The sequence below is a fragment of the Natrix helvetica genome (assembly GCF_964273705.1).
Source record: "Natrix helvetica genome assembly, chromosome: 9".
NCBI lineage: Eukaryota > Metazoa > Chordata > Lepidosauria > Squamata > Natricidae > Natrix > Natrix helvetica.
The window spans coordinates 6,319,017-6,336,622 of record NC_138560.1 but is presented as its reverse complement, the minus strand read 5'-3'; the positions used below and the strand labels follow the sequence as shown (position 1 = coordinate 6,336,622).

General features: G+C 45.3%; 1 protein-coding gene across 1 annotated transcript; it reads left to right on the top strand.

Annotated features, from left to right (window-relative positions):
• Positions 1–299: 299 nt before the first annotated feature.
• Positions 300–15,325, top strand: SPACA6 (sperm acrosome associated 6; the record flags this gene model as incomplete). The annotated part of the gene is given in 11 exon segments (XM_081961634.1): positions 300–345; positions 348–402; positions 404–405; positions 4,757–4,834; positions 7,097–7,165; positions 8,905–8,928; positions 9,502–9,579; positions 10,784–10,887; positions 11,430–11,586; positions 12,314–12,530; positions 15,247–15,325. Coding segments are annotated over 11 exon segments (867 nt in total), but the record flags the coding sequence as incomplete, so codon positions are not given.
• Between the last annotated feature and the right edge of the window lie 2,281 nt (positions 15,326–17,606).

Here is a 17,606-nt window from a genome sequence, read left to right as displayed (position 1 = left end):
AGTACGCTGGGAATTGTAGTCCTAACCATCCCGGAGGGCGTCAGATGGAAGGAGGCAGAGGGGAAATTTCCTGCAGCCCAAAATTTTGGAGAACTACTTGCAATCTTCCTAGAGGGAGGATGCACGCAATGGGTTTTCCTGAAGAGTGGATCACACACACACACACCAAATCAACCCCAAAAGATTTGAAATCCGAAGCGTTTCTCCATCTACAAATGAGGAAATTCATTCTCTTTTCTTTTCTTCTTTTTTAAATGATCACATCCGGCTCGGTCCCTTGATGCAATTTCTGGGCAAACAATAGCAAAATTGCGCAACTTCTCAAATTTTACCCTGCCTGCTCCCTTGGAGGTTTTGGTACTTTCCTATCCATGTGTTAATCCGAGCCAAGCCAAAGTTAGTGAGGTGCTCTCACCTACTGCAGCAAACAAAACACACACCTGGAATTCCCCCCCCCCCCACTGGCAAACAGCAGGTATTTTTAAAAGCCTAATAGACGGTGGGGAACCCTGGGCTGTGTGTAAAAAAGCAGACTGAGCTGGGAATTGTCAAGGACAAAAGGCTCCAGGTAGACGCGGAGGCGGTGGCTGGGATTGGGATGCAGCCTTGGTGTTTTGTTTTTTTTTTTAAATCCCTTCCTGATCGATCGAGTTGTCATGGTTAAGATTACCTCTTGCCATCTCGGTCCTCCCCCCCCCCCGCCCGACTCCACCGTCCATAGGTCTCTAAAAGATGCATTCCACACACACACACACCAGCTTCGAGTAGAACTGTCTGGTTTCCATGGAGACCGGAGTCTGGTTTTCGAGATCCTGCATCTTTCCCATCCTAGCTTTCGGCACACGTAACACTTGGCTGTCACGATGCCAGGAAAATCCAGAATTGCAAGAGCCCGGGGCACCTGCTGCTCATCTTGTAACAGCCTGGAGAATTTCCTCCCTCCCTCCCTCCCTCTCCCTCCCTCCCTCCCTCTCTCTGCCTCTTTTGTTTCAGCAGAGAGGACCTAAGCATTTATCCATTTACTGTGTGTGTGTGTGTGTGTGTGTGTGCGTGCGTGTGTGTGTGTGTGTGTAAGAGAGAGACAGACAGACAAACAGACAGAGGGAGAAGGAGGGAGAGACATACAGAGGGAGAGGGGGGAGAGAGAGACAGAAAGGAAGAGAGAGGGAGAGGGAGGCATACAGAGGAAGGGGGGAGAGAGGAAGAGATGGAGAGAAAGACATACAGAGGAAGAGAGCGGGGAGGCAGGCAGTGAGAGAGAGAGAAGAAGAAGAGACGGAAAGGAAGAGAGGAGAGGGAAGACATGGGAAGAGAGAGGGAGAGGGAGACATACAGAGAAAGAGGAGGGAAGAAGAGACGGAGAGACATACAGGGGGAGAGAGGCAGTGAGAGACAGAGAGGAATAGAGAGAGGGGGAGGAGACATACAGAGGGAGAGGGGGGAGAAAGAGAGAGACATACAGAGAAAGAGAGTCATACAGAGGAAGAGGGGGGGGGAGACAGAGAAGAAGAGACAGAGGGAGAGAGGAATAGAAACAGAGGGAGAGGAAGTGAGAGAGAGAGAGAGAGTGAGAGCTATACAGCCACCATTGCTTTACTGTTCTCCTAGCAGAGAACAGGTGTGAGTGAATTTGGCAACCCCCCCAAAGCAAAGACATCAAACTGAATTCAGCAGGGTGCAAGAATTTTGAAAAATCCTCTGAGCAGAACCTCTGCGGGCAGAGAAGTGGGGTGGAAGGACAATTTTGCCTGATTTTTCCAGGGGGAAAGAGAGAGTTTCTGCATTTCACCAAAAAAAAAAAAAAAAAAGGACAGGTCACCTTCCTTGCACTAATGACTCTACTGTGATTAAGACAGGGCATTCCTTCTCTTATTTTCCCTTAGGGCTGAATTAAAAAAAAACAAAAACCAACAGCATCAGCAGAGGAAGCTACATAAGCTGCATGCCACCATAGAAGAGGTGGGACATTTTCATGCTTTGACTAAGTTGGCATAAGAGACTGGACTAGGCAAAAGTGTGTGAATGTGAAGCTGGGGGGCGGGGGGGGGAGAATTCATATGGGCAAAGCATAGCTGGGCGAGCCATACGTTGCGTTTCATTAATCTGGGTGTAATCAATGTAATTAATGCATCAATCAAAATAATGCAATGAATTAATCTGGTAAAATCAATTCCAATAACTCACATGTTTTCTCCAGAGGAAGTCTATTTCAAAACAAATTCCCCTTTGTCAAGTGGTATGTGAACTGATAGGGGAAAAAGAGAAGAATTTCCCAGCCCAGAAATACTTATCTAGTTTAGTTTAGTTTAGTTTAGTTTAGTTTAGTTTAGTTTAGTTTAGTTTAGCTTAGCTTAGCTTAGCTTAGTTTAGTTGTTTAGTTTAGTTTAGTTTAGCATCATTGTACAACAAAATTAAATGCCGTCTTCACTGTACATTATAACTATAAAAATAAAAACACGAACACACATCCTTCACATTCCATACAATTGAAACCCCCTGATATTGCATTAATATTGCACTATACAGTAGAATTCAATATAGTTATTGCCCTGGGATAGAAGCTGTTTTTCAGCCTATGTTTATCCTTGCTTTTATTGCCCTGTACCGTCTGCCAGATGGTAATAGTTTAAAAAAAAGTGCCCAGGATAAGATGGATTTTTAAGAATGTTTTGAACTTTCTTAAGAGAGCGGGAGCTATAAAGCTCTTTCAAGAGGTGAGGGCAAAGCTCACTTAACAAATGTCTTGCGCTTAACAACAGAAATGTCGGGCTCCATTGTGGTCGTAAGTCGAGGACTACCTGAACTGTCTTCTCCCACCGAGGCATTCTTTCTCAACAGCCCATGGCTTCATCATGAGTTATGAAGTCATAAAGGGCCCCTTGGAGCTGATTTATGACCTCATGGAAGAATTCTCTTCTCACAGGCATCTTTCTGGAAACTTCGGTCATGTCTGGTGGAGATGTCCTAATTCTCTGGTTGTTTTTTTCCTCCGGGGCAACCGCTTGCTTTCATTGCTTCTCCACAGCAGCCCAGCGCCTTCGCATATGCCAATATTTTTGGGGCTATCAGAGTGAGAAGCACCAAACCTGCCTAGGGACTTTAGAAACGGCCTTCCGTCCCTTGAGCAAGACTCAGGTGGGTGAGTGCTGTTCAGGGCAGGGAGAAGTTGGACGCGGGTGGGCCTTAAGATGTTCACGTCCAGTGGGGGAGAGTTCCAGAGGCTCTCCGTGGTCTTAAGGAACAGCTGAGGGCACCATTTCTCACCTTTCTGCATTTTGAAAGGAATTCAATTCAATTTCAATTTATTAGCGCTTATAGACCACCCCCTCTCCCGAAAGGGACTCGGGGCGGTGTACAGTCCATGTCAAAGAACAAAATTAAAACAATTAAAATTACTAAATGGACAATATATATATACAAATATAAAATAGATGGATAAGAGGAGGATAAAAGATGTGCAGGACTGTATTGCTAATAAATAATTAAAATAAACAGACATTAAAATCCCAATACCCAATAAAATTAAGTCTACAGAATAATCCCCTTAAAAACCAGTAAAAATATAAATGCCAGGAGATAGGCGTTGAAATTATGCCAGGCCAGCCAGTCGGAACAGGTGAGTCTTTAGTTTCTGCCGGAAGGAGCGGAAGTCAGTGGTGGTTCTAATGTCGGGGGGGAGGTCATTCCAGAGGGTTGGGCCCATCACAGAGAAGGCCCTACTCCTTGGCGTCGCCCGCTGGCATTGCCTAGCGGACGGCACCAGGAGAAGCCCCTCCCTGTGAGAGAGAATTGGCTTATTATTTCCCAGAAGGTCCTTCGCCAGAAAGATGCCACAAATCTGGAAAGCTGAGGCAGAGCAAATGCTGCTACAGGTAGTTCCTGACTTAGAATAGAAAAAAATAGAATAGAATAGAATAGAATAGAACAGAACAGAATAGAATTCTTTATTGGCCAAGTGTGATTGGACACACGAGGAAGTTGTCTGGTACAGATGCTCTCAGTGTACATAAGGAGAATAAAATACATTCATCAAGAACAAAAAGATGCAACACTTAGTGATAGCCATAGGTTACTAATAAGCAATCAAATCATACTAGGAAACAAATAAAACAATATAAATTGTAAAGATGCAAGCAACATGGCTATAGTCATAAGTGGGAAGAGAGAGGTTGTAGGAAGGAAGAGAAGAAGAATAGTAATACAGTCTTAGTAAATAATTTGACAGTGTTGTGGTGATTAGTTGTTAAGAAGAGTGATAGCATTTGGGGGAAAACCGTCCTTGTGTCTAGTTGTTCTGGTGTGCAGTGCCCTATAACGTCGTTTTCAGGATAGAAGTTGAAACAATTTACGTCCAGGATGTGAGGGGTGTGTAGATATTTTCACAGCCCTCTTTTTGACTCGTGCAGCGTACAGGTCCTCAATGGAAGGCAGGTTGGTAGCCATGGATTTTTCCTGCAGTTCTAATGATCCTCTGAAGTCCGTGTCTGTCTTGTTGAGTTGCAGAGCCAAACCAGACAGTTATGGAGGTGCAGAGGACAGACTCAATCATTCCCCTGTAGAACAGAATCAGCAGCTCCTTGGGCAGTTTGAGCTTCCTGATTTTAGATCTTGGCTTGAAGTGGTTCATGTGACCAGTCTCTGTCCTGACCTAAGAGCTGTACCTACATCTCTGCCCTCAAGGCCAGTCCTTGTCCTTCTGCTCAGAAACAGACAACCACTTGACAACTCCCTCTCTCCCTCTCTCTTTCTGCCCCAGATGTCTCTGAAATAGAGAAGCTGAAGGATGCTTTTGGCAGGGTGGTTTTCTACTTGGAAGAGAAAGGCATGGCCAAAGGTAGGTATGCTCCGTAGAACTTGGCTACATCTTGACTGAGATTATCTCTCCCCCCCCTGGCCCCCACCTTTTTCGTAAGACCCAAGGCCAGCGAACTGAGATTTTGAGAAAAATTGGGATGACCTTTGTGGCATATATGTAGTACAGGAGGACACATTTATGCTACAGAAGTCTTCTGGATTTAGAAAACTTATCAGAAAATGTTGTATGTATAGGTTTAGAGTTAATGCACACAGGTATTCCTCCACTTACAATTACAATTGAGCCCCAAATTTCTGTTGCTAAGGGAGGGAGGGAGGGAGGGAGGGAGAGAGAGAGAGAAGAAGAAAGGCAGAGAGAGGGGGAGAGGGAGGAGAGGGGGGAGAGGGAGAGAGAGAGAAGAGAGAGGGAGGGAGAAGAGAGAGGGAGAGAGAAAGAGAAAGCAAAAGAATGGGAGAGATAGAAAGAGAAAGGGAGAGAGAAAAGAAAGAGAGAGAAAGAGAAAGGGAGATGGAGAAGAGAAAGAAGAGAAGAGAGAAAGAGAAAGGGAGAGAGAGACGAGAATGAGGGAAAGAGAAAGGGAGAAAGAGAAGAGAAAGAAGAGAGAAAGAGAAAGGGAGAGAGAGACGAGGAAGAGAAGAGAGAGAGAAAAAAGAGAAAGGGAGAGAGAGAGAAGGTGAGAGAGAAAGCGAAAGAATGGGAGAGATAGAAAGAGAAAGAGGAAGGGGGAGAGAGAGAAGAGAAAGAGAGAAGAGGGAGAGAGAGAAAGAAAGAAAGTGAGAGGAAAAAGAGAGAAGAGTGAGACAGAGAGAGAGAAAAGAGAAAGAGAAAGAACGGGAGAGACAGAGAAAGGGAGAGAGAGAAAGGGAGAGAGAAAGAGAAAGGGAGGGGGAGAGAAGAGAGAGAGAGAGAGAACTGGATGCCTCTGGCCACTTCAACAGATGTTGAAGATCTGAGATTAGTTCAGACCTGCTGGATTCTATTCTGACCGGAGTCCATTTTTGGGTTCCCACCCTCCTGGTGAAAGCTAAAGCCAGCTATAATGTACCAGATCTCTGGTAAAGGGATTTCTAAAGAGCAAAGAGCTGTTTCCAAGTCCCTTTCGGGAGAGGGGGCGGTCTATAAATATGAATAATAAATAAATAAATAAATTTTATCAACTGCCAAGGTGGCTCTTTTATTGTTCAATACGGAGAAGCGACAACTTCAGTTGACCTTTGGAAGCTGAAAAATAAATATTGCTTTTCTCCCCTTCTTTCTTAATATGGTTGCATTGACAGCGTCTATAATCTTCCCACGGTCCATTAAATCACGTTACTAAAATAAACAGAAGCATTCCTGTTCAGGAAATGATTAGTTCATGACAGCCCCAGCTTAACTCCTTGGAGCAATATTTCTCAACCTGGGCTGCTGGAAGGTGTGCGGACTTCAACTCCCAGAATTCCTCAATCAACATCGCTGGCTGGGGAATTCTGGAAGCTGAAGTCCACACATCTTAAAGTGACCAATATTGGGAAGCTTTCAGAGAAACTATAGAGAAACTCTTTCCCATTTTCTAATTACACAATTACAATTATTCAGCTACTGCTGAGTGTTGGCGTTCAGGGTGACCAAGATGGGGGGGGGGGGGAGCAGATAAAAAAAATATTGCTTTTTTGTTTGTGTAGTAGTACAACATACAGAGCCAAGCTGGGCACTTTCCAAATGTTTGACACACTGGACCCAAAATGTTTGCCTTCACTAGACTTAGTGATTCAATTATAGCATGCCTTCCTTCCTTCCCTCCCTCCTTCCTTCCTTCTTTCCTTCCTTCCTTCCTTCCTTCCTTCCTTCCTTCCTTCCTTCCTTGTTTCCTTCCTTGTTTCCTTCCTCCCTTCCTTTCCTTTTCCTTTTCCCTTCCCTTCCTTCCCTTTCCTCTCCTCTCCTCTCCTCTCCTCTCCTCTCTCGCCCTGAGTTTTGCCCCATTTTGCTGGCTGGGGAATTCTGGGAGTTGAAGTCCTCCAGGCTTAAAGTTGCCAAGGTTGGAGACCTCTGCTTTAAAGCATTTTTTTAACCAATAAAACCAAAGCAAAACTTTCCTTCTTCCTCAGTAAGTGGGAAGTGTGGAGACCGAGATGGTTGTAATTCAAGCGGAGGCCACAGTACAGTAGCTGCTTGAATGTCTGGAAGAGCCAGGTTCATGCCTGCAGGGGGGCAGCCCGGGTGAAGGTTGCCTGCAGCTTGAGTGTACATGTCTCGATCAAAGGAAAGAGAGCAACTGGGTGTTTCTCCACCTCTCTGTAGCCCCTTTCCAGCAAGCGGTACCCGAGGCTGTGAGCGAAGTGGGGAAAGAAGTAGCACAACTCAAAGCAGGTAAGAGGAGAGCTGCAGCTTTAGGAAGAGGAGGCTTTGCTACGTGTGTTGCTTGATGTTGGATGGAGGAACCTCTGCTGCACTCCGGTTGTTTTCTTGCAGACACTTTATTACCCAGCTAGGTAACATCATCAGCGCTGGGGTTGGATTCTAATCCGTAGCTTTGCACAGAGGCTGTTTTTTGCTGTTTTCTTGTGCCACATACTATGCGACCAATCAATCAATTCTTTTTTTTTTTTTTTTGCTATCGTAAACTAGCATAGGAAGGGTGGAATTAAACCAAAAGATGATTTTAAAAGATAATGCACAAAAATGCTTTTTTTTTTTTTAAAAAAAGGTGTCTTATACCTTTGTTACTTTTTAAATATTATTAATTGTATCCCACCCTTCCTATGTTTGGTTTATGACTGTTGGTCATAAACCAACGGAGAGAGAGAGAGAGAGAGAGAGAGAAAGAGAGAGAGAGAAGGAGGAGGAGGAGGAGGAGGAGAGAGAGAGAGAAAGAGGAGGGAGAAAGAGAAAGAGAAAGGAAGAGAAAGAGAGAAAGAGAGAGAAGAGAGGGAGGGAGAGAGAGAAAGAGAAAAATGGGGGGAGAGAAAGAGAAAGGGAGAAAGTGAAAGAATGGGAGAGAGAAAGAAAAAAGAAGGGGAGAGAGAAGAGAGAGAGGGAGAGAGAAAGAAAGAAAGGGAGAGAGAAGAGAGGGAGGCAGAGAGAGAGAAGAGAAAGAACGGGAGAGATAGAGAAAGGGAAAGGGAGAGAAAGAGAAAGGGAGAGAGAGATAGAAAGAGAAAGGGAGAGAAAGAAAGAAAGAGAAAGAGAGAAAAAGAGGTGAGAAAGAGAGAGGAGAGGGAGGCAGCGCGAGAGGGAAGGGAAAGAGAAAGAACGGGAGCGATAGAAAGAGAAAGAGAGAAAGAGAAAGAGAGAAAAGAGAGAGAAAGAAAGAAAGGGAGAGAGAGAGAGAGAGAGAGAGAGAGAGAGAGAGAGAGAGAGAGAGAGAGAACTGAATGCCGCTGGCTACTTTAGCAGCTGCTGAAGATCTGAGATTAGTTCAGACCTGCTGGATTCCATTCTGACGCCTCCTTTTTCGGGTTCACACCCTACATGTGGCTCCTCAAACAAACAAACAAGTTGGGTTCACCCAAATGCCACATACGGTTGGCCGTGAGGAGGAAAACCAGCCGAGTTTAGCATCTTGGGCCAGCGCAGCCGCTTCTCCTTTAACTTGGTGAACTTAAACCTGTGGTGTGAACCCTAGGCGATCCATTGCTTCAAGGCTGGGGTAGATGCTGAGAAAGCCATCACACCTAGCTTAGGAGTTTTCCCGAATAAATTCACTGGATTATTAAGACCCATGAAGATGGATTGTTCAGCTTTTCAAAATATAAAAATCAGCCCCGGTTTGGGTCGAGGGAAACGATCTGCTTCCAGAGAGCTTTTAAAAATGGCGGCGGCAAACTATTTGGATTGCCAAATGCTGTTGAGCCATCCTGCATAAATAGGGCAAAGGGGGTCCAAACTTGGGAACTTTAAGACTTGTGGACTTCAACTCCCAGAATTCTCCAGCCAGCCATGCTGGCTGGGGAATTCTGGGAGTTGAAGTCCACAAGTCTTAAAGTTCCCAAGTTTGGACACCCCTGTAATAGGGGATCCAGCTTATTGTTCCCTCTGAACATTGAGGCTGTGGTCAAATGCCAAATCAGAAAAAAAACTACATCTCAACTTCCCTCCTGTCTTTACAGCGCCACCTTGCATTCCACCATGTGGTAAGTCCAAAAATCTACCTCACTTCCTCATTGACTTCTCTTTCTATATCAGAATAACGACGTTTGAAGGGACCTTGGAGGTCTTCTAGCCCAACCCCCCTGATCAGGCAGGAAACCCTATACATTGTCCAATCTCTTCTTAAAAACTTCCAGTGTTGAACATTCACAACTTCTAAAGGCAAACTGTTCCACTAATGAATTGTTCTCACTATCAGGAAATTCCCCCTTAGTTTTAGGTTGCTTCTCTCCTTGGTTAGTTTCCACCCATTGCTTCTTGTTCTGCCCTCAGGTGCCTTGGAGAATAGTTTGACTCCCTCTTCTTTGTGGCAGCCCCTGAGATATTGGAACCCTGCTATCATGTCTCCCCTAGTCCTCCTTTTCGTTAAACTAGACCTACCCAGTTCCTGCAACCGTTCTTCATATGTTTTAGCCTCCAGTCCCCTAATTCTCTTGTTTGCTCTTCTCTGCACTCTGTCTCAGCATCTTGGTGGTGACCACAAATGGATGCAGTATTTTAAGTGTGGTTTTACCAAGGCATTATGTTCTCACAACCTCTTTTCCTGTTCCTTGCAGGTTACCAGAAAGAAGCTCACTACTACAAATGTTCCTCTTGTTCCATCGTGGATTGCCAGCTACCCATTGATTGCCCAAGTAACAGTTCCTTAAAAAAAAAGCCTAGAGATTTGCTACTGTAGGGTTTCCTGGCTAAGCAGGGGGTTGGACTAGAAGACCTCCGAGGTCACATCCAATTCTGTTATTCTATTCTATTCTATTCATTTTTCCTTCCATATTCAATTCTATTCTATTCATTTTTCCTTCCATATTCTATTCTATTCATTTTTCCTTCCATATTCTATTCCATTCTATTCTATTCATTTTTCCTTCCATATTCTATTCTATTCCATTCATTTTTCCTTCCATATTCTATTCTATTCTATTCATTTTTCCTTCCATATTCTATTCTATTCCATTCATTTTTCCTTCCATACTCTATTCTATTCTATTCATTTTTCTTTCCATATTCTAATCTATTCTATTCATTTTTCCTTCCATATTCAATTCTATTCTATTCATTTTTCCTTCCATATTCTATTCTGTTCTATTCTGCTCTATTCTATTCTAAACTTAGAGATTTGTTAAAGAAGCTGCAATGGCTGCTCCCCCCGCAGGAGGGGCTGGGAAAGACCCCTGTCTGAAACCCCTAAAAACTGCAGGCAATCCTGAGGCTCCATTCATACAACACGACATCTGGCTTCTGAATTAAACCACTTTCTGAAGTGCACAGCCCAGTGAACTCCCAGCTAACAGATTGGCTTTGCACCAAACTCTCAGGTCCAAAGCCAAACAAAGTGACCAAGCAATAATGTTTCATGCAGGTAGTCCTCGATTTACAACAGTTCATTTAGTGACCGTTCAAAGTTACAATGAAAAAAAGGACCATTATTCACACTTAACAACCACTGCAGCCTCCCCATGCTCACGTGATCAAAATTCAGACCCTTGACTCATATTTATGATCATTGAAGTGCCCCCGGGTCCTGTGATCTCCTTTTGCGACCTTTAATAAGACCTTTGCAAAGTCAACGGGGGAAGGCCAGATTTATTTAACAACTGCAGTCATTCCCTTAACAAATGTGGCAAAAAAAGGGACAAGATGCACTTCACAAATGTTTCACTTAGCAACAGAAATTTGGGGCTCAACCGTGGTGGTAAGTCCAGGACTCCCTGTATGTTGTGTGGGTAGTGCCTGACCCGGGTAAATGCTTCGTGTGAATGCAGGTAACCTAAAGTAGGGGCAAACGAGTATTTGGTGACAGTAAATCACCCCCCTGTATTATCTTCATGGTTCTTCCAGTTCAGGATACGCACAAATTGGAAGGAGAGGCAACTTTTCTGAACTGTGAAGTTGCCTTCCAGACTTCCTCACATCGGACCTTCCGGTGGAAATTTGTCAAAGATGTAAGTAACTCTTTGTGGATTGAGGTTCCATCACGTGGGAAGCTGTTAGATTTAGGAGGAGATCAAGTCCTTTAGATCTTTTGCTCTAAGGGGGAGTTTATCCTCAAATAGCCCCCTGGGCCACAGAATGGCCTTCTAGATTTGAAAGCATATTTATTATCTTCTATTATCGACAAAAATAAAGACAGAAAAATGAGGATCCAACACCGACAACGAAAGGGAAAACAAATATTGTGTACAAAAAAAAGAGAGAAACAAAAGTCTAACAATAAACCTAAAAAAAAAAACTACTCCAGCTGGATGATCAAAATGTAATTTTAAAAAAAAACTGAATATGTTCTCCTCTCCTTATGTAACGGGTTTACAAATAGTTATAAACTTCACCATCTGTATTGAGCAAAAATACTGTATTAAATAAACAAATATTCCAGATGTGGAAAACTATCTAATAAGCAAATCGCCCCAACATCTAATCACAATATACCCCAAAGTAGCTAGATAGCATTACCTTCCAGGACCTGATTTTCCACCTCAATCCACAGCTCAGGACGGAGGAACTGTTTCTCTTCCATGACCTTAATTTTGGAGTCAACCCTTCCCTCCTCATTCGACCCACCCTGGGATCCCATCACGGGACCTTTGCCTGCGAACTTGAAGAGGAGAATGACGTGGTGATCAGGAAGTATTTTTATGTCAACGGTGAGGGGCCAAAATTTTCTGCGGTCCAGACTGAGCGCTTCAAACCGGGGATGCCATATTCTAATAGGGAAGCCAATGGTTGGTCGAGGGACGCAGTGGCTCAGTGGCTAAGACGCTGAGCGTGTTGATCAGAAAGGTCAGCAGTTCAGTGGTTCGAATCCCTAGCGCCGCGAAACGGAGTGAGCTCCCGTTACTTGTCTCAGCTTCTTCCAAGTTGGCAGTTCGAAAGCACGTAAAAATAAAGTAGAAAAATTGGAACCACTTTGGTGGGAAGGTAAGAGCATTCCATGCGCCTTCGGTGTTTAGTCATGCCGGCCACATGACCACCGAGACGTCTTCGGACGACGTCTTCGGTTTGGAAATGGAGATGAGCACCACCCCCTAGAGTCAGGAACGACTAGCACATACGTGCGAGAGGCCCTGATTTCTTAGTTGTTCTTTTCTTCTGGCAACTCTGTGCATGCGCACACTGGGAACAGGCTCCAGCTGTTCCTCTGCCTCACTGATGTCTGACTCTGAAGGAAGCTGTTAACTGGCATACGGCTCTGGCCCCCTCTCTGCCTCCGACACAGAGCCTTCATCAGAGCCTTCCCCAGACTCCAGGACTGGCCCAGGTTCCTCCCCAACCTCCTCACTGTCCGAATCTGCTGCCAGCTCTGCTGGCGGGCCACAACAAGGCCAACTGTTTTGTTATGTGTGTGTTTGTGTGTCCCTTCTCTTACTGCAGTGACAGAAAAGAGGCTCGGAAAAGAGAAAAAGCTGCAAGAAATGTTTAAAGCCATCCTGAATTCCCCACCGGAGTCAGGACAGGAAGCAGTGGTGGTGAACAAGCTACCTTCCCTTCAAGATCTGCTGTCCCAGCCTGATTATCTCAGGAAGAGGGGAGTCATTGTGCTTATCCTTGGAATAACTGGGATATCCCTGCTTGTTACTTTAGCTGTTCTGTAAGTACTTTGCAGAGCTAATTTATGTGGTGGCTAAGACATTGGGCTAAAATAAAATGAAATGAAATGAAAAACAGCTGGCTTTGCACCCAAAGAGGGACTGAGAAGAGATTGAACGACCATTTGTCTGAAGTGGTAGAGAGTTTCCTGCTTGAGCAGAGGGTTGGACTAGAAGACCTCCAAGGTCCCTTCTGGCTCTGTTACATGTAGTCCTCGACTTACGACCACAATTGAGCCCAAAAATGTTTTCTGTGTTTTTGTTTTTGTTTTAATTGTAGAAATAATCCACTTTCCATTAAACAGTGTGTTGTCTGGGTACAAATGTTTTTTGCAATAACAGTTAAAATTTACAATCTTGTTAATTGTTTATTCTATTCTTAGCTTAATACCAATACATTAAACACATGATACTTTACATCCTCCTCTTCTTTTGCTTAACTCCATTAACTATTTTCTATATTTTACTCATCTACTTTTATTTCTAATTTTTATACTTATCCTCTAACCATCGATAAAACACCCATAATACAATGCGCTCCCCCCCATTTTTACATGCTTTTTTTGCCCTCCCCAGGTTCCAGAGGCTTTATAGGAGCCTGGGGAGGGCGAAAGCAGCCCCCGCCCCCCCTTCGGAGGAATCAGGGACCGTCCAGAGGCTTCCCTGATGCCTTCGGAGCGCTCAAAACGACCCTCCGAGCAAACAGGAAGTGACTTCCAGTTTGCTCGGAGGGTCGTTTTGAGTGCTCTGGAGGCTTCAGGGAAGCTCATGAAGCCTCCAGAGGGCCTCCAGGGGGACAGGGGAGACTCTTTTCGCCCTCCTCAGGCTCCTATAAAGCCTCTGGAGCCTGGGGAGGGCAAAAAATGGCTTTAAAAAAGGGTGAACTCAGCTGGCCAGTGTGCGCATGCCTGCTGGGCAGCTGACAGGGCAGCGCCTCGCGTGCCCTGACAAATGGCTCCGCGTGCCACCTGTGGCACCCGTGCCATAGGTTCGCCATCACTGAACTAGGCCATCGTCACTTTAAAGCAACTGTCGTTAGTCGAGGACTAACTATATTTCTGTTAAAATGTGGTTCGCCTTGGCCGGTCATTCTCTCTCAGCCCCAGGAAGCAAAAAAGGGCAATCCACTTCCAAAATCATGCCAAGAAAACTGCAGGGACTTTTCCAGGCAGACACAACTTAACAAAAGGAAAAGAGAAACAATATTTGCTGGAATCCTTCTGGCTGCCATAATTAAATTGCTCAGGGCAATCTGACTTGTGTCTCCAAAATGTCTCCTGACCCAGTTATCTCAGAGCTGATCCGAAAAAGGCCAGCCTACAATCAAATGGACCCTGGATTCTTTCCCTGTTCTTAAGACTGGTGGGAGCCTATGAAATGCCAGGAAAACCAGGCGATTCAGGCACTTCAAATGACTATAAAAGTTTTATTGGGAGCTTAAGATCTCTACAAGGATCTGTACTATTAACGGTCAAGGGAATTTAGCGGGAGATGAGAACAGGTGGCTCAGTGGCCAAGATGCTGAGCTTGTCTATCAGAAAGGTCAGCAGTTCGGCGGTTCAAATCCCTACTGCCGTGTAATGGAGTGAGCTCCCGTTACTTGTCCCAGCTTCTGCCAATCTAGCAGTTCGAAAGCATGTAAAAATGCAAGTAGAAAAATAGGAACCACTTTGGTGGGAAGGGAACAGCCTTCTGTGCGCCTTCGCTGTTTAGTCATGCCGGCTACATGACCACGGAGACGTCTTCGGGCAGCGCTGGCTCTTCGGCTTTGAAACGGAGATGAGCATCGCCCCCTAGGAACGACTGACACATATGTGCAAGGGGAACCTTTACCTATTCTTTTAAACGGTGGCCCATAATACATCTATTATTCTCACCTGCAACCCTTTAATAGCTGCCAGAAATTAATCCTGGGGTGCTTTATACACAAAGTATGATATCTGTCAAAAGAATATGGGTCATCCTGTGGAATATCAGAGGACATGCTGAAGCCTAGGTATGTTCAGGTAGAAGGTGAATGAAGGCATAAAATAACCCCCCCCCTGAGATTTGACCAGGTAATATTTTTTTCCGCAGCTTATCTATATTTCTATGTGTGTTGAAGGTGTCCAAAGACCCCCACTCCCACCCACCCCAAACCGGATCAGGCATGCTACTCTCATCTATTCAGGTTTCACCCATCAGCCAGACATGCTTCATAAAACTGGTTGGAATTGGAAATAAGAATGGGAGAATGGGTGCTGTTCTCAAGTGGGGAGCACACCGCCCCCTAGAGTCAGGAACGACTAGCACAGATGTGCAAGGGGAACCTTTACCTTAACAAAGGCATTCAAAGTGGGCTGCGTGTAGATCTCTTGCAGGCACTCAAGGGATTAATGGCTGATGATGGGTTTTCAGTGCACCCCGCTCAGCTAATCAGCCAGCTTTGCAATACAATGGGCCAAAAGAGGAACTCAAGAGGGCATCGATCGACGCGTCCCCCTTAATCCCTGCATTAAAACAAGCCGCCCTTTCGCGGTTGCAAATCTTCACGATTTCCCAATTCCCTTTAATCCACGCCGCAGAAGCGTTCCCACTTTGCTCCCCCCCCCCCACACACGCCCTGCCTTAGTGAATAGAAAGTTATCTAAAGTAGACCGTTTGTCACCCTAGCCAGCCCGCTCTACTCCCGGTCCAAGAGCAAAGCCTTTGTTAATTCGGATTTATTCCCCTCTCCAGGTCGCTGTATCGCTGGGCGACGGACTTCAAGCCGTGAATAGGGAGACCCTGCCGTCTTTTTCAGTGTATTTGACCCCCCTCCACACACACCCACGACCTCTTGAGCGGACGCCACGCGCAGAGCCCATTAAGAACGGCCAAGCTCGCCTTAACGTCACGCGAGGCACGCAGTCTTGCAAATACTTCAGCCCCGTGAAATTCGCGAAGCCACACGCCTTCGCCTAGCAGGCAGGATGGAGCTGGGGTTGGGGGGGGGGGGAGAAAACTGAGGATAGGAAGCTCGGAGGCGTTCGTTTTCTTTTACCACCTTCTCCTCCTCTTTTTCTTCTTCCTCTTCTTCTTCTTCTCCTCTCCCTTCTTTCCTTTCATTCCCTCCCTTTCTCTCTTCCCTTCCCTTCTCCTTCCTCTCCCTCCCTCCGTCTCCTTCCTTTCATCCCTCCTTTCCTTTTCGTTCCTTCCTTCCCTCTCTTCCCTTCCCCTTCTTGTCCCTCCCTCCCTCTCCTTCCTTCCTCCTTCTCTTTTCCTTCCTCCTTTCCTTTTCTTTCCTTCCCTCCCTTTCTCTCTTCCCTTCCCTTCCTGTCCCTCCCTCACCTACATTCTTCCCTCCTTCCCTCCCTCCCTCCTTTCCTTTTCTTTCTTTCCCTCTCTTTCTCTCTTCCCTTCCCTCTTCCCTTCCTGTCCCTTCCCCTTCCTTCCTTCCTTCTTTCATCTTTTTCTTCCCTTCCCTTCCTAGAAACATTAAAGCTGCTTGCTTAACGGCTGATAGAGACAGAGAAACTTTGTCATATGAAAAAGTTGGCATGCTACCCTATGCACACAAGAGCCTCACTCAAAATAAAAATTGGCACCCCTAAAAACATTTGTTTTGCTCTGGCAATTATTACTGGTAGTCCTCAATCCTTCCTTAAGTGACAGTGTTCCAAGTTATCCTAACACTGAAAAAAGGGAGTTAGGACCGTTTTCACACTTACAACCATTGCAGCATCCCCAGGGTCATGTAAAATTGAGAAGCTTGGCGACTGCCTCATATTTATGATGGTTGCAGGGTCTCAGGTGACCCACCGTCCCTTTTTAGTGACCTTCTGACAAGCAAAGTCAATGGGGAAGCCAGATTCCCTTAAGAATTGTGTCACTAACTGTAGCGGTTCACTTAACTGTGACAACTGAGGTTGTAAAATGGGGCCAAAAAAAAATGACTTAACAACGGTCTTGTTTAGCAACAGAAATTTTGGGCTCAGTTATGGTCCTAAGTCAAAGACTACCTTTAGAGGTAATGCCTTCATTTCATTAAGCCAGGGGTGTCCAAACTTGGGAACTTTAAGACTTGTTGACTTCAACTCCCAGAATTCCCCAGCCAGCATGGCTGGCTGGGGAATTCTAGGAGTTGAAGTCCACAAGTCTTAAAGTTCCCAAGTTTGGACACCCCTGCATTAAGCTCTTCAGCCAGGCTGAATCTCACTGCTAACAGGCAAGGTGTGTTTTAACAGTGACCATTTCCTACCCTTAACCATATTGCTGGGAGAAATATCAACAGCCTCAGATATGCAGATGATACCACTCTTATGGCAGAAAGTGGAGAGGAACTAAAGAGCCCCTTGATACGGGTGAAGGAGGAGAGGGAAAAAGTTGACTTGAAACTCAACATTAAGTAAACTAAGATCATGGCATCCGGCCCTCTGAATCCCTGGCAAATAGATAGGGAAGAAATGGAGGTAGTGACAGATTTTATTTTCCTGGGCTCCAAGATCACCGCAGATGGGGACTGCTGCAGCCAAGAAGTTAAAAGAGGGTTGCTCCTGGGGAGGAAAGCTATGGCAAATCTAGACAGCATACTAAAAAGCAGAGACATCACCCTGCCAACAAAAGTGTGTATAGTCAAGGCGATGGTTTTCCCAGTTGCAATGGATGGCTGTGAAAGTTGGACCATAAGGAAGGCTCAGAGCCAAAGAATGGAGGCCTTTGGACTCTGGTGCTGGAGAAGACTCCTGTGAGTCCCTTGGACTGCAAGGCCATCAAACCGGTCAGTCCTAGAGGAGATCAACACTGACTGCTCTTTTATTATTATTATTATTAGAAGGTCAGATCCTGAAGATGAAACTCAAATACTTTGGCCACCTAAGGAGAAGGAAGGAGTCCCTGGAGAAGATCCTGATGCTGGGAAAGATTGAGGGCAAAAGAAGAGCAGGACAACAGAGAATGAGGTAGCTGGATGGAGTTCACTGAAGCAGGAGGTGTAAACTTAAATGGACTCCAGAGGATGGTAGAGGTTTAGGAAGACTTTTGTCCATGGGGTCTCACAGGAGTGTTGAGTCAGACAGGATTTCACAATGTAACAACAACAAACTACATAGTCACAAGGA